The sequence below is a fragment of the Thamnophis sirtalis genome, unplaced genomic scaffold (genome assembly GCF_051295495.1).
Source record: "Thamnophis sirtalis isolate CommonGarterSnake01/CBP01778 unplaced genomic scaffold, rThaSir2_p1.2 scaffold_8, whole genome shotgun sequence".
NCBI lineage: Eukaryota > Metazoa > Chordata > Lepidosauria > Squamata > Natricidae > Thamnophis > Thamnophis sirtalis.
This window is the reverse complement of record NW_028261388.1, coordinates 8656736-8678333: the sequence shown is the minus strand read 5'-3', so window position 1 is coordinate 8678333 and position 21598 is coordinate 8656736. Positions and strand designations below refer to the sequence as shown.

Sequence of the window (21598 nt, the reverse complement as noted above, 5' to 3'; positions counted from 1 at the left end):
TGTCTTGTTTGTGATAATTTTTTATTGCTACCTCAGTTTCAGATGTCGTGGTAATGACTTCCACATTCTGATTAAGAGATGAATTGAAGCCACATGTTAAAAGACTCTCACCAAAAGTGCAGGAGTAAGCATAATTTTTGTAGCTACTGAAATACTGACAGCTAAGGAAAGTGCTGCCTCATGAACTATTTTATTTTTAATTACTTAGCCAACTTAGCTCCAAGGTTTCGTAACCTGAAGCAATAAGCCATTGTAATAGCTCCTAATTGAATACCTTCAAAAGAAAATTAGCTAACCCTTCAATGAGAGGGTATCAGATTATGACATCTATCAAAGACAGTCAGTGTGCTCCTGGGATAAGGAAAAAGACAGAACAAATTTCTCTTATTTGTTATTCTTTTTTTTTTCGTCACCGCAAATTAGCCAAAGTTTAGGTTTAAAGAAGGTAACAACTATTTTGTGTTAGAGAAAAGGAAATAACAGCCATATTGTCCAGGACCTCAGGATAAAAATGATGGGTAGCATGGAGAGAGAAGCAAATAGTATGTATTTATTTGTCTCTCTCTTTCTCATTCTTGGCTGAGGCAGAGAATTCCCAAATACATTAAACAGATTTTTATCAGATGACTTTATTTGGCTTTCCTATAAAGAACTGAATATTTTCAGTGGTGATTGCTGGGAAGATAGGCATAAGAAGGGAAAAGTTAAATCCAATGTGTATTTTAATATGCATCCACCCACCTAGTTTATATTTGTCAAATTAATGCAACCAAATCAATAGAATAGATTAGGCAAAATTCAAATACCGATCATTGTTTGCATTTTTCTGATCTGTGTTGCAATTCTCGGTCAAATGTTGTGCATAGAATATGAATACATTAGAAATAATTTATGCCATTTGTTCCATTATGAGAAATTGCTTGCAAAAAATGTATATGTTAGGAGAAATGGATCTGAAAATGTTTACACGATTTTCGTGGGAGAAACGTTCGTGCAACATTAAAATGAAAAGAAAATATTAAAATGAGAGATACTCAAGTTAACGCACTCATTTATCATTTACAGACTATTAAAGACTGAAGACCAGAAAATACTGTGCAATTGTCAGTCTCCTCCCATCTGCCTAATTTTCTCTGCTGCTATTATCAACTCCAGCTTGAAGCATTATTTGTCTGTAATAGACTAAATATTTGAAGATTTAATTAAGGGTTAGCGCAGTGATGGCTAACCTTTTCCAGACCAAGTGCTCAAAGGATATGTTTGTGCGCAAATGAAAGTGTGTGTACGCAAGCCCACAAAATGCAATGCATGTGCAGCCTCCCATGTATGTGCCCCGCCCCATGAATGCATGCACCCCCATGTCGGTGCCCCCTATGCATCCCACCCATTTGCTCATGCACGCCCCCCCATGCATGTGCCCTTGCATGCACCCCGACCCCCCTCTCATGTGGGGCTTCCGCCTGTGCCCCACTCCTCGCGCATGTGCAGCCGAGACCCAAAGACCAGCTGGCCGGCGGGAGGCGCAAACACATGTGTGGCGGAGCTGAGCTGGGGCAACATCTTGTGTGCCGACAGAGAAGGCACTGCCATAGGTTCACCATCACTGATCTAGTGCCATCCACGTATTTTGGCACCTCTATTTGTATTACGCTTGTGAAATGAGAAGAACTGCAATTCAGCCACTTTCCAGATTCAGAGGTCGATATCCTCACTGTCCATCTCCTCATCTAGAAAGACACTTTTTAATCCTTGCACTGATGCCTTGATAGCTTACATACCAAACCCACACAATATTTGGATTTAACATTTAATCCTATTTTTTCACACTTAAAAACACCTCATGTTTACAAGGTCTGGTGCTCGCCTGCAACAAAATTAGATAGAACAAGTTATAATTACTGTGAGCCAATCTCAAGTGTGCTTTCCAACTGCATGTTGTAACCATAGTTAAGGTTCTTTAATAACTAAACAACTCCAAGCCTTCTGGAGCTTCTGAACAATTATAGTGGAATGTTTAAGGAGAAACATCGAACATAGTGACAAGCATGTATAAGAGGAAGAACTAACATACCAAACCTGAATGTCAAATGTTTTATTATTTATTTTGTTATTTATTTAAGATCCCAAATTTTTAAACAAATTTGTGATTTTTTTAATATACCAAATCTGACCTACTAAATATATTCTTATAGATGTCTACGTCAAAACATTAGCAATGCATATAGGCAATAAAAAAAGATAAAGGTAAAGACTTCGCCTATCCAGTCGTGTCTGACTCTAGTAAGCAGTGTGTTCATCTCCATTTCTTGGCCAAAGGAGACAGCATTGTCCAAATACACTTCCATGTGGTCAGCATGACTATATGCCGAGGCGCACAAAATGCTGTTACTTTCCCACCAAAGTGGTACCTATTTATCTACTCACATTTGCATGCTTTCAAGCTGCTAAGTTAGCAGGAGCTGGGGAAATAACAGTAGCTTATCCTGTCCCAGGGTACTTGGGTATTGAACTGCCAGCTTTCTGGGTTGACAAGCCCAACATCTTAAGTGCTAGGTCTCCACAACCCCAACACAGGCAATCGCTTCTATTCTAATTCTGAATTTTATCTCCCAACCCAAGGTTAAGAAACCTCAGTTTCTTAATCAAGTAGAAACAATTTTTTAAAACAATATTATAACAATTATTTAAAACGTAAGTTTTCAAATAAACTCAAACTGAGTGGATTTGAATGAAATTCAATGTAGAGAAAAGTAAAGTCCTACACTTAGGTAAGAAAAGTAAACATATAAACTGGGTGAAACCAGGCTTAATAGCAGGGACTGTGGGAGGGATCTTGGAGTCTTAGTGGACAACCAATTAAATATGAGCCGACAGTGTGCAGTGACAGCCAAAAAGCCAATGAGATCCCAAATTGCATTAACAGAGGGATACAATCAATAGCAATAGCAATAGCAGTTAGACTTATATACCGCTTCATAGGGCTTTCAGCCCTCTCTAAGCGATTTACAAAGTCAGCATATCGCTCCCACAGTCTGGGTCCTCATTTCACCCACCTCGGAAGGATGGAAGGCTGAGTCAACCTTGAGCCGGTGATATTAGAACCGCTGAACTGCAGATAACAGTCAGCTGAAGTGGCCTGCAGTACTGCACCCTAACCACTGCGCCACCTTGGCTCTTCAGATCAAGATCTAGTGAGTCCACATCTAAAGTACTGCATTCAATTTTGGTCACCACACTATATAAAAGATGTTGATACTCTAGAAAAAGTGCAGAGAAGAGCAACCAGGATGATTAGGAGACTGGAGAATTAACATATGAAGAATGGTTGCAGGAACTGGCATGGCTAGTCTAGTGAAGAGAAGGACCAGGGCAGACATGATAGCATCTTCCAATATTTGAGGGGCTGCCACAGAGAGGAAGCGGGTCAAGCTATTTTCCAAAGCACCTGAAGGCCAGACAAGGAATAATGGAAGGAAACTGACCAAGGAGGGATTCAACCTAGAAATAAGGAAGAACTTTCTGACAGGGAGAACAATCAACCAATGGAACAGAAGTTGCCTTCGCAAGTTGTGGGGGCTTCATCACTTGAGACTTGGACGGCCATTTGTCAGAAATGGTGTAGGGTCTCCTGTTTGGGGAGGGGGAATGTTGGACTGGACAACCTATAAGGTCCCTTCCAAGTCTGTTAATATGCTATCTGAATCTAGGATTCTTTTTTTTTTCTAAATAAGATGAAGGCTTGTCTTTCCTTTTATAGAACAAGTAAAAGGGAGCTTTGCAATGCCAGACTCCTTGAAAATGGAGCTGCCTTCCATCAAGTTTGACTTTTACAATCTTTGGTAGAGCCAACCTTCTTCCCACCCCCCAACTAACCATTAATGAAGACCTAAGGAGTTTCTCAATGAAGATACAAAACCTCAAATGGTCAGCCTCTCCGTCTGTCAATTCCAAAAGCTGTTTACATAACAGGCCTGAATTCCCACAGGTTCAACTTCAGTATTCTGTAATCACTTTCTTTTTAAAAAAATCGGCCTTCTTACTTAAATCGTCAATTTTCTGAGAGACTTGGGACAACGCTGGGAGAAGAACTGATGTTTTCTGTGTTAAAAGCGGGAACAAAATTCAGGCTTATTATATCTCAAGAGCGTTTAATTTAGAGATTGTAAATGCTGCGGTCAAAAATAGTTTAAAATAACCAGCAGAAGAGAAGATAGGGCTGAACTACGGAACCCTTGACTCAAAGAGCATCATGGTATTAGTACCGTATGTCAATTAATAATTCATCACTTTGAATTATTAAATGACATACTAAGTAAAATGCAATATAAATTTTGAATTTAAAAAAAACCAGAGGGCAATTCTGAATGTTGGTCCAAGCTAAACTTGTGGAAGGTTAACTCTCTAAAAAGTATCAGGAGGAGGAAGGAGCTATACCTCTTATTGTAAGCATACGTATCTTGTTATAAGCACACACAATCAAATTTACAGATGTATTTGTTTTCAATGAACATTTTCTATTCTGGTTTCACAATAGCAGACTGCATTCCTAGCAAGGGAATTGACAGTTTTACCCTGGAGGCAGGAAATCAAAACTACTGTGTGCCTCTTTGTTGGGAAGGAAAAATGAGGTAATATCATCAGTGAAGAGATGTGTTAGAACCAGCTTTATTCCAGTGAAGACTGGCTTAAAAAAAAAGGAAACTCAAAGCAGGAAATCAGATAGAGATGCATCAGGTAGATTTTATTACAGATGGAAAGGTTGCCGCTTCATTTTTTTTTCTTATTTCAAGCTAGGTGTTCCCGAACAGAAACTAGCTAAAGAGCTATCTTTATTTAGAAGTAATAAATTGTCAAGCATTCACATTTCAGTGACATCCGAGACAAAAGCTACGTTGTTCTCTCAAGGAAGGTCACTTCCCAACTTTCTTCTCAATGAGGTCTAGGATTTGTAAAAATGTTGGGTTTTCTTTTCTACTGTAGAATTTTGAAGATTTGTAGTTGTTGTTATTGTTGTTTTTCAAACCTAGAAAGGATAGCTTTGCTACACGTCTTGCCATTTTAATTGTTACTTTAATTGTTACTAAAGCACTGCACACCAGAACAACAAGATACAAGAAGAATTTTGTCCCCAAACGCCATCACTCTGCTAAACAAATAATTCCCTCAACACTGTCAAACTATTTACTAAGTCTGCACTACTATTAATGTTCTCATCATTCCTATCACCCATCTCCTCCCACATATGATTGTAACTTTGTTGTTTGTATCCTTATGATCTATATTGATCGTTTCCTAGTATGGTTTGATTGCTTATTTGTACCCTATGACTATCATTAAGTGTTGCACCTTATGATTCTTGACAAGTGTATCTTTTCTTTTATGGACATTGAGAGCATATGCACCAATCACACTTGGCCAATGAAGAATTCTATTCTATTCTATTCTATTCTATTCTATTCCATTCTACATTCTACATTCTACATTCTACATTCTACATTCTACATTCTACATTCTACATTCTACATTCTACATTCTACTCTATTCTATTCCATTCTACATTCTATTCTATTCCAGTGTTTTTCAACCACTGTGCCGCGGCACACTAGTGTGCCGTGACATAGTGTAAGGTGTGCCGTGGGAAAAATACTTTATATATAGTCAATATAGGCACAGAGTTAATTTTTTTAACATTTTCTAATGGTGGTGTGCCTCGTGATTTTTTTCATGAAAAAAGTGTGCCTTTGCACAAAAAAGGTTGAAAAACACTGTTCTGTTCTATTCCATTCCACATTCTACATTCTATTCTATTCCTTGTTTGGGAAACTCATCATAGCAGAATATATCCATGATGCAACAGGAGAAACATCAAAATTAAACTACAAAACGTACCTAGTCCGCCTGAATCATTGCTCAGGCACACCTTTAGTATGAAGTTGGTCAGAAAACTCTGAATGTTTTGCTCGTATTCTCAATGCACGATCTAGTATAATAGTCAGCACAGGCGTAAAATATCATATTGAATATTGCAGTTCGATACGGCACATGTTATATCTTTTCTTTTATAAAAAAAATCCTTGACATACATTTCTCTTTGCTTTCCCTTCCTTCTCCATCACACGCATGTCGTGCGTTCATTCACTGTAGGAAAAAATAAATAAACGGACGCTCAAAAGTACCTCGCTCGGAACACAAGCATTTTTAGATTTTAAAAAAAATCAGAAAAGTGTTCCAAGGAAGCTAAAGGGAAAAGCCAGGCTGCCCTGCGTAAGAACAAAGGAGAGAAAATCTTGAATAATTTCTCTGGCTCCTGTCAGAATTCCGGTGCTGAAGTAACAGATGGGGTTTCCTGGGGCTAACATGCCAGTGCCAATTAGCCATGTCAATCCACAAGTACACCAGCTGCAGGGATCTAACATTATTAGTGTACGAGTTTTAAAACTGAACACATCAGCAATGTTAAGAGTTCACATAACTCCTAATTCTTAAAAGTTGCCTCGCAAAGATTTACTGTGGAGTGGCAGCAACGACCTTAGACTCTGGCCTTTGAGAAGGCAATAGGAGTGCTATTCATTTTCTGTAATTTGATTACACCATGCACTGTTAATCAAATTAGCTCATATTACAAGCCTCCCCCCAAAAAGAAAAAAAAACTGGATTATCAAGTAATTTTTTTGCTTATGTTTCACAAATCTTTCTTATTTTAAGGGTATCGGTTCGTGGTAGTATTGCCCTTGCTCTGTTCCAAACTGCTTATTCCACAAAATATGAGACGCTTAATATATACATAGCTAACCAATAAGGGCATCAATTTTCAAAGAATAAAATGACTTTTCGCAAAGCACGTTGAGCCTTTCCAAGCTAACGTAAAACATGTTTGCTCTGCGATTGCTTTAAACATATGCATTTCATTTCTAAAGAAAGTTCTCAGCATCGGTGAGCTCCTTGCAAAGTTACCAATATAGTTGAGAGTGAGATCAAAGAGACCAAGGTGATTTATTGCTCACCTAAACTGTAGCTCAATGGAAGGAATTTTTTTAAAAAGTTAGTGAACTAAGATCAATTTATTGCAGCCACAAATTATTATGTGTTTATGACTTTCATCAACGTTTATACTATGTTCTATCAACATTTATACTATGTTCTAACTTCTTCATAGTTGCCACAACTTCAGTAAACCAAAATTCATTCCTTACAAGTTAGCAGATTTGATTGTGTTGTCTATTTACTCTTTCTTACACACTTTGATGTTTCATTTGATTAATTAATTGCAGAATTAATTCATTTCATTGCAATATCCTCAATGTGGATATACGTGGAACACATTTATTCTCTTCCAGTGCAACCTTGCACATTGTTATTATGATTAACTTTTCAATTAAGGTTCTGGATTAGGACTTGTTAATACATTTAGCTTTATGGTTAGGGCTAGAAATATATTCCACATATAGATTGAGTAAATGGGGGGGGGGTAGGGGGGAGTATGCAGCCTTGGCACACTCCTTGACACAATCTGTTTCACCATGTTCTTTGACTGACTTCCTGACCTGTATTTATGTTTCCCATGAAGACAATGAGATGTTTTGGTATTCCCATTTTTCTGAGCACATTCCTTACCTTGACGTAATTGACACAATCAAAGCTTTTCTATAAACAACTAGCTGATAACCCAGCATAGCCCGGGTATGTATTTATCCCAATCCTGTATTAGAGGGAGCCCCCTTGTGGAGTACTGTGAAGCCGTTGCCATGGCAACTCCACTGTGCTGTACAGTAGAAGCCATTTTAAGGCACAACAGGCTGTATCTTAACAGAACTTGAATCCAAAATGCACACTGTCACTATCAAAAGTACTGTGACTTGAGACTATAGATATAATTCGGTCCTTTTCATTTCAGCGGCCCAGGCCCCTGAGTTATGCTGGAACACACACACACACACACATATGGACATGGGGAGACACACACACACACACACACACACACACACAAAGGGGTGTTAGGGGTGTCTTACCAACACAATATTTGTTTCCAGAGAGTAAGTCATCTGTGCACCAAATTTGGTTGAAATTGCTCAAGGAGTTCCACAGTTATGCCGGGACACGGACACACAAACACACACACACACACTTTTTTCGAGGAGATCACCTCGAGTGAGATGGGCAAAACCATCAAGGATAGGCATTCTTATAAAGTTCCATGCTATGTAGAGCTTTAAACTCTATTTAAATTTAAACATTAAATTGTACCCTGGAGTATATGTAGAGCCAGTGCAGCACACACAGTTACATGGATGTATTGTGGCACATCCAAAATGCACATGTCACTGTTCTCTGAACTAGCAGATGGTTCCAAATGCTCTTCAAAGCAGTACCATGTGGTACACTAGAAAGCAGATTAAATAGAATTTGGACTCTTGTTCTTCCTCCGGTGGCTTTCTTGTCATCTCTTGAGCCACTTCATTTCCTAAATCTCCTCCATGAACAAAGGGACCCGCAAGGATCAACAGCCACACCAAGTCTGCCTAGATGTCATCTAATCCAAAGCCACTGTTGCCTGCTCATTTCAAGCAGCAACTAAATCCATAGGGCATTTGAGCTTCAGGAATTATCCAAACCTTCCTCAGAAGCCATACACAGTCCATCAGCATCTGGGACAGACTGATCGCATAGGTCCCTCCTCCTTGCTGTGGGGAACAGCCTCAGAAAACTCCAAGGTTAACATGGGGTAATCTATCCCCAAGATAGATTGTGACAACACGCACAAAATCAAAAATCACATCGCCACTGCCCTAAGGGGCAAAACAGTTCTAACTGTATGACCCAACCCCAACGTTTGGCCTTGAATGTCGCTGCGGATGAGTATGTTGCTCCAGATGTGGGGCACATCTGCATATGCAGAACAAGTTGGCATCAAGTGCGCTTAGTGACAGGTGGTCTCAAACCTACACCAATTGAGAAAATATATCCTCTCGCTGTCATTGCCCCACTTATGGATAGAACTAGCAGCAGATGCTGAGAGAAATAAGTTAGAGAATGATCCTTGACATCCTCTTAACAGACATGTGCCCCAAGCCTGTTGACTCAGATCTAGGAACAAATGTCATTTCCATGGCAAAAACAAACACAGGAAGGTACACAAGAACAAACTCCAATTAAAAGATGGAGGATGGAGACCATCGAGCAAGGGATAACATCAAAGGAGGATACGGCTGAAGGATCTGACCTCCCTTATACTTCCTGGAAGACCCAGAATAGGTTGAGAGTTGGGAGTGCCTAAATGTAAAACCAATATACTCAAGTGGAGGCTCTTAACGGGTGTGTGAACACGCTGTGTGAACGTGGAGAGACACAGAGCTTGGTCCATGTGCTGGTATGTCAACTGCTACTAGAAACATGTACCAATAATGGCTTATTTTTGGCCAACAACAAAGCCAAGAAGGTGGCTTCATTTTGGCAGTTTAAAGTTTGAACTAGGCACGGAAGAAGAAGAAAAAGCCACCATGTGCTGGGCCGATAACCTGGATCCCGGTCATGGCAGCCATGAGCTACCAAGCTAAGTGAAAACAGGGTGAAATCCATAACCATAACCCAGCCTGAAGAACTCATCTTCCCAGCCTTGGCCAGAAACGTAGAGCATATTCAAAATGAACTTTTCTCAAAGCAAATCAAAACATTCTAAAGTTACGTATTTTTTAGAAAGAAAACTAAAGTGAGAAAATGTGCTTTGCGTAAATAATAAACGCAGAGGCAGCAGATACAAATTTGTTTAAAACTTCCCTTGCTGGGCGAGCACTTTATCATTGTAAGAAAGATGATGACCGCAACTTTTCTCTCAAAGAACTGTCTCCCAAAACTTCCACACCAGGCTAAACCCATTAATACGTAACAGGGGTACAGGCTTTTGTTTCAGACATTCTGTTAGCTTTATTCCCAGTTCATTGTTTTATAGAAGTTCAATTATTCTATGTCAGGGGTGTCAAACTCAAGGCCCAGGGACCACCCTGGAAACAACAAAGGACCAGCCCGTGGTGCCTTTGCCAGTGAAAACAGAGCTCGGGAGGTCCGTTTTCGCTGGCAGAGGGTTGCAGGAGGCCATCGCAGCCGAAAACAGAGCTTGGGAGCCCATTTTTGCTGGCAGAGCACTCAGGCCACCACAGGGACCCCCAACACGAATGACATTGAGCTCGCCATGCCCATTCTGGCCACACCCCACCAGCCCCCCAGGGTCAAACACAACCCTGACGCGGCCCTCAATGAAATCGAGTTTGACATCCCTCTTCTATGTCTTTTATTAACTGTTTTGAAAGCTTCAGGCTAGGAACTACAAAAAAGATTAATAAAGAAATGTGCACATCTCAAATTATTCCACTAAATAACACTACTGACACAGAACTCTTTCCGAGCTGTTCTTTCCCATCTACTGATTTTTTTCCCCTTGGGTTTAAATATTTGGGATCTTCTATGGTGTATTTCCTCCAATATTTTTTTTGCCAGCTTTTTTTACCTTCTGTGTCTTTTACTTTCAAGAGTGATCTTAGGCCCACTTTTCCTATCTTATCAGATAAAAATAACTGCTGTGATCACATATCATTTTCTCCTCTAGCTGGAATCTGGGTTTCTCTTTGATCTCAATATATCTTTAGCAGGATCATCTTATATACATATATGTTACCAATACATCCCTTTTCTGGCCATCTTAAAAATGTCTTGCCGTCAACATGTGCCATCCAAAATAGATTTGGAAAGACTTGTGAACGTTTGTCCAGCCTCCAGTACCAGCGACTATCATTTTCAGTTCCTCGGTATTGCAGAAATGTTGATTCATTGATTGCAACTGGTTGAGATGCTACAGTCCACATTCCTCCCTACGTTAGATCTAGTATTAGTTTACATAAATCATTTTGTACTGGCTCCTGGTGAGATCATTGGCTGTTTTCTTCAAACCAAAGACCAAAAGACATCTACCTACCTCAAGAATGGGGAACCTCTACTGGCCAAGGTAACTCTCAGTGGTCTCAACTACCCCCCAAAAATCAACAAAAGATACTAAGAATCATCCAGCTTAGATCTGGCGGGGGGGGGGGGGCGCCCTGGAAACAGTGAAGGTCCGGCCCGCGGTGCCTCTGTCAGCAAAAACTGGGGGAGGGGGGAGCTCCGCTTGGGGGGGCTCCGTTTTCACTGGCAGAGGGCTACAAGACGCCATCGTGTCTGAAAACAGAGCTCGCAAGGACCGTGTGTACCCCCGAACTCCATTTTCGCTGGCAGAGGGCTGCAGGAGGCCATCGTGGCTGAAAACGGAGCTCGGGAACCTTTTTTCGCTGGCAGAGCGTTCAGGCCACAGGCATCCCCGACACGAGTGATATCAAGCTGGCCACAACCATCCTGGCCCTGCCCACACCGGCCCTGATGCGGCCCTCAATGAAATTGAGTTGGACATCCATGTTATAGACCATCATTCATTTGAGTAAAAAACTACATGTCTATATTTTATTTAATGTTTATTTAATGTTTAAGCATGTGGCGACAGGGAAAACTGGTTCAAGTAACTATGAAAGCTCATAAAGTGACTTTGGGACAGTCTTTTGTCTCTCCGCACAACATACTCAGCACAACCAGCCCCACTAGGTTGTTGTTGCCAAGAAAAAGTGAAAGAAAAAGAATTATGTATACATTCTTGGGCTTCTAGGGGAAACAAAAAATATATATTGAACAAATTAAAAAATAAACATCCTGCAGTGCTTATATTAAACTTAGATTTTACTTTACTTTGTTATGTTATAATGGGCAGATATATTCCATTATAATAATAATAAAGGGGGGGGGGGAACCCTCCCATTTTAGAACTAAACCTCAACTTATTTTAATATCACTTTTTATTCAGTATTACATGGGAAAGCAGATATGCAACCTATGAGAAACACATCATCCAAAATCAGAATTGAGGCAATATTTTCATTGGCTAATTCAATGTTTTAAAAATAGTATTGTTGCTTAGAATTTTTCACCAGTCAAGGTTTGATGGAGTAGGAGGGGACAAAAAAAAAACCGATGAAGGTTTTTTGTGGTCTTTCGATATGTTTATTGAAAGTTTGGTTCAGTGGTTAATGCACTAAGCTAGAAACTAGGAGACCGTGAGTTCTAGTCTCACCTTAGGCAAGAGAGCCAACTGGGTAAGTTTGGACCAGATACACTCTCTCAGCCCAACTTATCTTACAGGGTGGTTGTTATGGGGAAAATAGGAGGAGAAAAGACTATTGGGTATATTCGTTAAACATAATAAAAGCAGGAAATAAATACATACATAAAAGTTGATTCATCTTTTAATATGCGGAAGTGTTTTTAAGTCACATTAACAGCCCTCCCACACTCCCAGGTTAGAATACATAAATAATTGTTGATCCTCCATTTCTGCAAATGCGCAGTCTAGTTGCTAAACAATGAAAGGTTTATGTCATCCTAGGAAGAAAGAGTCACCCAGGGAATAGAAAAACAAATAAAGAACAACTGGACCAGCCTTCTCTAAGTTCTCAGGATTGTTACCCTAAAAATTCCCCAGCCAACGTAGCAACAATTAAAAATTCTGGAAATTAGCTCAAATCCTAAAGAACATCAGGCTGGGGAAGACTAATATTATAGACTTTAGAGTAATAACTCCAGAGGTAATTTAAGTTGTTATATTAATACACAACAATGTTTTTTTTTAAAAAAAAACCATCAGTTACCTATGTTGCCTAGCAACTTTATCAATTATCTAGCCATCAGTGGGTATCAGAGGTGGTATTCAGCAGGTTCTGACCAGTTCTGGAGAACCAGTAGCAGAAATTTTGAGTAGTTCGGAGAACAGCTAAATACACTTCTGACTGGCCCCGCCCCCATCTCTGCCTCCCGAGTCCCAGCTGATTGGGAGGAAATGGGGATTTTGCAATAACCTTCCCTGGAGTGGAGTGGGAATGGAGATTTTACAGTATACTTCCCCCTGCCACGCCCACTAAGCCATGCCACGCCCACAGAACCGTTAGTAACATTTTTTGAATCCCACCACTAGTGGGTACATGAATCTATTTTATCTAAAGAAGGATGCTATGAAATCCAAATCATATTACAGGTCATCCTCATTGCGCTTCAAGGTGCTTCTTACCGCCTATAAAGCCCTTCATGGTAGTGGATCTGGGTACTTGGGAGACCGCCTCCTGCCAATTACCTCCTCGAGACCCATTAGATCTCACAGATTAGGCCTCCTCCGAGTGCCATCTGCCAGCCAGTGCCGGCTGGCCACTACGCGGAGGAGAGCCTTTTCTGTAGCAGCTCCGGCCCTCTGGAACGATCTCCCCGTGGAGATTCGTACCCTCACCACCCTTCAGACCTTCCGCGCAGCCCTCAAGAACTGGCTATCCCGTCAGGCCTGGGGGTAAAGACTTGATTCGCCCCCACCCGAATGCTGAATGAATGTTGTTTATTTTTTAATTATGTGTTATGTTATATGTTACTGTATGTATCCCCTCCCCATATAAGTTGTTAACCGCCCTGAGTCCCCTCAGGGAAAAGGGCGGCCTATAAATAAACTTATTCCAATTCCAATTCCAATTTAACAATTGCTTGTTCAGCAATCTTGCAAAAGCACTTAACAAGGGGTAGTTATGACTGATCCTCAAAAGTTCTAGTCTTCCCAGCGCCCCCATGGTCATGTGATTGTGATTTGTCACTCAGAAACTATATCAGATTTCCAGCCACTGCAGTGTCTCACAGTCACGTGACTCTGATTTGCAACCTCCCCTGCCAGCTTCCCACAAGCAAAGTCAATGGGGAAGCCAGCGGGAAGTCAAAAATCGTGATTGCTTGAAGTCTTCCCTTAATGAACCACACAGTCTTTGCTTAACAATGGTATCCAGGGACCACTGGAATTGCTGTTACTAAGTGCCTGTCAGCCAGATCTCCAGGGGTTTGACTTTGCAGTATGCTTGCTGTCAGCTGCCACTGTAATGGGGAGTGGGGCATGGCATTTGGGTTGGGGAAGTGAGCTGGAGTGGTGAAGTCCCATGTGAACTGAAAGGGAGGTTTGCTCTCAAGAATTATTCTGCGGCTGAATGGAATTGTTTACAGCCTGTCAGGGCCAACCATCCTAGGTCTCCAGATGGGTGAAGTATCTGAAGATGAGCGTCACACAACATTATACTGGACATTGATTGGATCCTCAGCACTGGACCCTGGGGGGGAGGGATGGATCTGGGGAAACTTTCAATCTGTAACTTTCACGTGTTTTGAATCAGATCTTGCCTTGCTTTCGCTGCTATCATTTCAAACTCAGTAAAAGTGCCCCTTCTCTATCTAAATGGAGTTGGAGGTTTTCTTTCTTGGGTTTTGAACGGAGGCAAGCCTGACAGTGCCTCATACACGTAACACCATGCTTTATAAACTCAGCATCAGAAATTCCAGTCCTGTCATTAAGCGAGGACTACTTGTTTTATAAACGTTTGGTTGCTTAATAAATATATTACTTTAATGGATTTATGAATTTAGATATTTTTATTCAACTAACAGAGGCATTTAAATATATATATTTGAGATCATTAGCGCAACAATGATATAAGCAATACCTTCATTATTTTCTCGGTTAAGGTAGCCATATCTGAAAAACTTTAAAAGAAACTTTGCTTGTTAAAGTCAGATCCTTAAGGCTTCTTGCTTAACTATTGTAAATTATCCATGAACATTTTGTACAAATATTTAACATGACTCATGGGGGCAGGGTGTGGGACAATGATTTTTAACTTTACACCAGTTTGTAAAATTATTGTTTGTGTTATTTTTTAATAACATTCTAATCACACAATGCCCTCACAGAATCCAAATATTATCTTCCTGTCACATCTAAACCAAACTTCTTGTTTTTCATTCAAAGGCTTCCAGCTTCTTACCCACCCACTTGCTGCCCTGTGTGAATGCATACTTTCAAGAATGCAGATTTCTCATACAATCCATCTATTTTCTCAGAATTCTATAGCACAGCCCTGTGGTTCTTCTATTCCTACTGGAAGCAAATCTAAGTAAGTATGTCCTAAACAACCCTACTATGCAGTTCATTCTAACTTCTTTTCCCTCTTTTCCACCTTGCTGAACACCTAAACACCTTACTTTAAGAATGGAATGGAATAGAATAGAATATGGAAAGGAACAGAACAGAACGGAATTCTTTATTGGCCAAGTCTAATTGGACACAGAAAGAATTTGTCTCCAGTGCAAAAGCTCTCAGTATACATACAACAAGTAAGAACTCAGGAGCATAATCATAAAATACAATAATCATAAATCAAAAGATTATGCTCTCTGATAGTTCTGATTTTCTTTATTATTGACTTTAATGCAAGTCACACCATATACTTTTTCTCCAAGCAAAATTTATTGTCAATAACTTTTAATGATAATTAAGTAACCTACTGTTCCCAGAAATTCAATTTGCATTAGATCAGGAGGGCTGGATGGAAGGCATCGGTTGAAGAAGATTAATACAACAGCCTAGAAACCTTATTTGTCTTTTCAGCTCCAAAAGTAATGTGGATTTGGGCTCTAGGTATCAGTTAAGCCAATGAAGGGACTACATCACATGGGATGAAAAGATGAGTCAGTCTATATATTTATACTTAGCTTTCATGCTTATGTATACTGCATTATAATAGCATTACTTACCAAATTGGCCATGTAAATTGTAAGCAACCCCCGCCTATAAACCAAAACAAAAAAAGACAGAATAATTATTAGGGCGTTCAAAACTCATAGTATTATCATATCAAACACAATGCATTCAAGAATTCTGTCATATTTAAAAGGGAATTCTGTTAACAATCAAAGCAATGGAAATGCCATCCTGTTCCTTCAGTGGTATTACTATATACCCCGGGTGTAAAACTTGCTGTGTCATGTTGATGTCACGTGACGTTTCATGACTTAATTTTTGCCTTCGTGGAGCTGGTGTGGGTATGGTCTGCGCATGACGCATCCTGCCCACTGTTTTGACCCAGGCTTCCTGAGAGCATGAAGCAAACTCCTGGTCCCGACAAAAAAAACTTTTTATTAATTTGCTGTGAATTCTGCTCATTCTCATCCAGCAAAGTCTTTCAAGGGAGGATTTACCATCACAGACCTTATCTGGCTTGGAGAGCTGCCAGGCCGATATCTGCAAAACCTGGCAAGGAATCTCAGAGAGTCAGGAACCAATTAAGCAAACTCATTGTCTCCTGCAAACTCCCCTCCCCTTTCGCTCTTCTTTTATTTCCTCTGGGAGGGGCCATTCATCATCCACCTGTGGCCTTACTCCCAAGTCAGCCCCTGTTCTTTAGTTGTTCCCTTCGTCTGGCAACTCTGTGCATGCACACATGGGGAACAGACTCCAGCTGTCGTCTGCCTCACTGATGTCTGACTATGAAGGCAGCTGATACCTGGTATACGGCTCTGTCCCCTCTCTGCCTCCCACACAGAGCCCTCATCAGAGCCTTCCCCAGACTCCAGGACTGGCCCATGTTCCTCCCCAACCTCCCCACTGTCCAAATCTGCTTCCAGCTGTGCTGGCCACAATACCCGCAGGTCACCAGTTTAACACCCCTGCTATATACAATAAACCTGCTGGTTGATGTGATCAAACTTAGCATTACGTTGTTATTGTTAATTCTTACTTAAAGAATGCTCAGTAAATACTTAATCCTAAGCTGTACCTGTACGAGTTTTAACACAAAGCGTAATAATTTGTGGTGGGATGTAGTCTGGAGTCACAGGGGGGGACGGGCTCTTCCCCAGTGGGCAAAGAGACACAGAGCTGGTGTGGTGGGCAGAAGAGGGCAAGGACGGATCTTCCCTAGCTATTCACAGAGTGTATCTATAATTATGCAAACAATTGCTTTAGTCTGGCAAGATTCTGTCTGTAGGCAAACAACAGTAAAGAAACTGTTCTTGCTTCCTTCTTGCCTCCACCAGTGGGTGCTCCATCACTGGAGGTTTTCAAGAAGAGATTGGGCAACCATTTGTTTGTTTTCACATACACAATGCCCTTAGTTTCATCTGGATGGGGCTGGGAAAATCCCCATTGGAAATCTGAAAAGCTGCTGCCAACTTGTGTCGACAACACAGGCATGTATAGAAGCGGTAATCTCATTTAAGGTAAGGCAGCTTATTTTGTTCCTATCTCATGATTTTTATCTTGATACAGTTGCAAAGTTGTCCAATTTATTAAAGTTCATTGCCAAAGATATCCAGTTAAGTTCTTAAGACAGATGCACTTTCACAAAACAGGGCTTGTGTATTGTAGAATACGATAACAGCAATAGCACTTAGATTTATATACCACTTCACAGTGCTTTACGCCCTCTCTAAGTGGCTCAGGATATTGCCCCCAACAATCTGGGTCCTCATTTTGCCGACCTCGGAAGGATGGAAGGCCGAGTCAACCTTGAGCCAGTGAAAATCAAACTGCTGGCCATCGGTAGAATTTGCCTGAAATACTGCATTGTGACCACTGTGCCACCACTGCTCCTTTACAGTAATGCAGTGCTGTAAACTTTTACAGTTGATAAAAGGAAAGGGGGCAAAATATATTGTACCAACAAATAAGGTAAAGGTTTCCCTGTCCAGTCATGTCCAACTCTAAGGCTCATCTCCACTTCTTGGCCAAGAGAGCCAGCATTGTCCAAAGACATTTCTGGGGTCATGTGGCCAGCATGTCTATATGCAAAGACGCGTGGAATGCTGTTACTTTCCCACCGGTGGTACCTATTTATCTGCTCCCATTTGCATGCTTTTGAAGTGCTAGGTGGGCAGCAGCTGGGGCAAGGAACAGGAGCTTACCCCGTTGCGTGGCGCTTGGGTCTTGACCCAGGCGGTCAGCTTTCCAGCTGACAAGTTCAGCATCTTTAACCACTGAGCCCCCACGCCCCCACCAAGAAGGAAGCATCTACAAATCCTGCACAACAATTCTACTCCTTCTGGTTCTGTTGAATGCCCATGTCACTGTGCATTGTACTTCTGCAGAAATCCGTCCCATGCTGTATTTCTGCTAAAGAAAAACACAGTTCACAATGCACCTATTACAAGGACAAATCTTTGTATACATTGGCTCCAACAGGAGGCAGCTTATATGGCTATTTTTTTTTTAACATGAACTTTAATTGAATAAAACTGTTTGCAACAGGGCTCCTTCAGAAGATAGAATCTAATCTATAAACAGAGCCGCTGAAAAAAGTTAAATATAGAAGTTAACCTGTGCAACTAAATCAAACGCAAAAAAAAAAATTTATGGCGACCTCAAACTCATAATCAAATCAAGAAATTGCCGATTTATCCTCTGGACAGCTGCCTAAGTGATTGGCCCACAATCCCATATCTGGAACTGCGATGGGATTGTTGGGAGGGAAGTCTGAAATAACAAAGCATTACAGTTGATGTTTAGATTATGCTTAATCACTCACACCCAACTATTTCCTTCTTTCAACTGAAGTCTGACAGAGAGACCCCGGTGCAAAAGTTCACCAAAAACCAACAAGAACAGCTAAGCTTCAAAATAAGAGGACTGAAAATGCAGAGAGGGACAGGGAAACTTCAATCCAAACAGAACCCTGGTAGTAAAACCGTAGTGAAAGGACTTGTAGTGAAAACAAATAGCTATCACAAGGTATGGTTTACGGATTCCCCATCGGTAAATCCAAGAAACAATTTCAAACAGCTAAAGCCACTTTTGCACAATGTTGGCTCCACATTGTAAGTTAGAATACCACAAAAGATGTATTTAAGGTAGCTATTCGTCTTAGCAATGAAGCGAAATAAGGACTCCCTGAAATACTGAAAAGGGTTGTAGAGTTTATCAAAGCATGAAGGACAAAAATGCACTGAAGTATTGTCTTTGAAATATTAGAAAAACTCAACAATGCTGCATTGTTACATATACATATAATTACATCTAATAGAGTCCTATTAGCATTGTACGTGAATTTTCATTTAAAGATGAACTTGACCTACCTGATATTGTTAGTGTGCCCATTACTTTACGCAAACCAAACTTTGCTGCGGATAACATTGACAGAACATTTACAGGATTACTATCCAATTGATAGATGTATATCTGGCGAATGAGGTCACCGTAGGAGGACAAATTATGTGTTGTAAAAGATCGTTTGGAGGTGGGAGATACTTCCAATGTAATCTACCAGATCCCCTGTATGGATGACCCCATGTAGGGCAGACGGGGAGAAAGCTAACCACCAGATTGCAAGAACACAAGTGGGCGGGCAGAGGAGGAGACCCGAACTCATTGGTAGCCTCACATTGCAATGAACAAGAATGCACATTTAATTTTGCTGCACTAAGATTGTCGGCTAAGCAGGTACAAAGATAGCCAGGAAAACGATTGAAGCCTGGGAAATGGGCCCCTTGTCAGTCAACAGGAGTGTTGAATTACCACCAGCCTATCAAATACTTAGGAGCCAAGGGCTCGGCAGCCCAAGAAAATGACAGCCAATCAACAGCCCTCAACACACTAATCAGCCAATCGATAGGAAGGAACCACATAAGCACGACTCACAGAACAGCCCAAAGTATATATTCCGGTAGAGAGAAGTTCCCTGAAGATGGGCTCCAGCACGAGTCCGAAAGCTCGGAAGAGTACATCCCTGATCCCGGTGACCAACCCAGATTCGATCTCTCATTAGTTGTATAACTGTCTCTCATGGTCTCCTCTGTTAACCGTAATACATTTGTTAGCTAGCAAGTGTATAGCTATGCTGCATATTATTATTTATAATTTAGAATACAATAGCAGAGTTGGAAGGGACCTTGGAGGTCTTCTAGTCCAACCCTACAGGAAGCCCTACACCACTACACCACTTCAGACAAATGGTTATCCAACATCTTCTCAAAAACTTCCAGTTCACAACTTCTGGAGGCAAATTGTTCCACTGATCAATTGTTCTAACTGTCAGGAAATTTCTCCTAAATTCTAGGTTGCTTCTCTCCTTGATTAGTTTCCACCCATTGCTTCTTGTCCTGCCCTCAGGCGTTTTGGAGAATAGCTTGACTCCCTCTTCTTTGTGGCAGCCCCTGAGATATTGGAACACTGCTATCATGTCTCCCCTAGTTATTCTTTTCATTAAACTAGACATACCCAGTTCCTGCAACGGTTCTTCATGTTTTAGCCTCCAGTCCCCTAATCCCCTTCGTTGCTCTTCTCTGCACTCTTTCCAGAGTCTCCACATCTTTTTTACATTGTGGTGACCAAAACTGGATGCATTATTCCCAGTGTGGCCTTACCAAGGCATTATAAAGTGGTATTAACACTTCACGTGATCTTGATTCTATCCCTCTGTTTATGCAGCCTAATTGACATCACATAATTACCAATGTAGGAAATTGCGTCTGATTTTTGTAATCATTTTTTCTCTTTATCTTTTTTCTTTCTGACATGGCATCAAGGTTGCATGCCTTACTCCTCAAGAAGCATAATCATGCTATTTCTGTCAAAGTCCTCTTTCTTAATAAACTACAGGTTTGCCTCATTTTAATTAAATTCATGTTCTCTAAATTTGTTATTATGCGACTAATGACTTTTATCCCAGAATTGGCCCCTCTGCAGTGTTCCTCTCTCCTGCTGCGGTTTTAATTTAAACTGAATTAGTTTTTAGCCTTTAATTAAATAAATTAAATTATTCTTTATTCCTTTTGTGTCTCTACCGCTTCCTGGAGCACAAAATATTTGATGTGATACTGCTCTATTGGGGGGGGGGGGGAGAGAACTGCTATAATGCAACTTGCAACACAGGCCTGGAAACACGGCCAGACGTTTCACCTAAATTCATCCCAATAGATGCATCCATATTTAAGTGAAAGTGTACAAAACTGATGAACAAAGTCGAAAGGGTATTGGAGGAAATGTTACAAAGCAAAGAGGCAATAATAATAATAAGCCTGGTCTGTGAAAACAACGGACTTTCTCTCCTTTCCCTTTTTGTAACACCACCAAAGAATCAAGATATTTAGAAGATGAGAAAAGAAACTCCTACATCTTTGGTGTATGAACAATCATCTAAAAATTCCCAGGACCTTTACGAAAACTGCTTCAATGGTCAAAGGCTTTTGACCATCTTCTAGGCAGTGAGTGGGAGCATTTCAAAGAAAAGACAAATGGACTGAAAGCTCCCCACATGTATTTTTCAGTAACATGCAGGCGTTTCTCCTTTGTTCTTCTTCACGGATAATATATATGTTTTCGTAGATTCTCACGGGTGTAGGTATGCTGGTCTTGTATTCGGGTCTTTTCCTGTGTAAGATTGAGATTGTCTTGGCAACATTTCGGCGAGGTATCACTCGCCATCCTCAGGGACACTTTAAGCCGAAAACACCAGCCTGAGAATGGCGAGTGAGACCTCACCGAAACGTTGCCAAGACAATTTCAATCTTACACGGGAAAAGACCCAAATACAATAAGACCAGTATATACATACATACATACATACATACATACATACATACACATATACACACATACACAAACACACACAATTACAGATTAACAGAGTTGGAAGGGACCTTCTAGGTCATCTAGTCCACCACCACCCCGCCCAAGCAG

General features: G+C 40.8%; 1 protein-coding gene across 1 annotated transcript in view; it reads right to left on the bottom strand.

Annotated features, from left to right (window-relative positions):
• TMEM135 (transmembrane protein 135) overlaps positions 1-21598 on the bottom strand; it is a 177313-nt gene that overhangs the window by 121768 nt on the left and 33947 nt on the right. The window contains exon 4 of the mRNA XM_087721069.1: positions 15682-15715. Within this exon, the coding sequence (XP_087577195.1) occupies positions 15682-15715 (34 nt within the window). The remainder of the gene's footprint in view (positions 1-15681; positions 15716-21598) is intronic.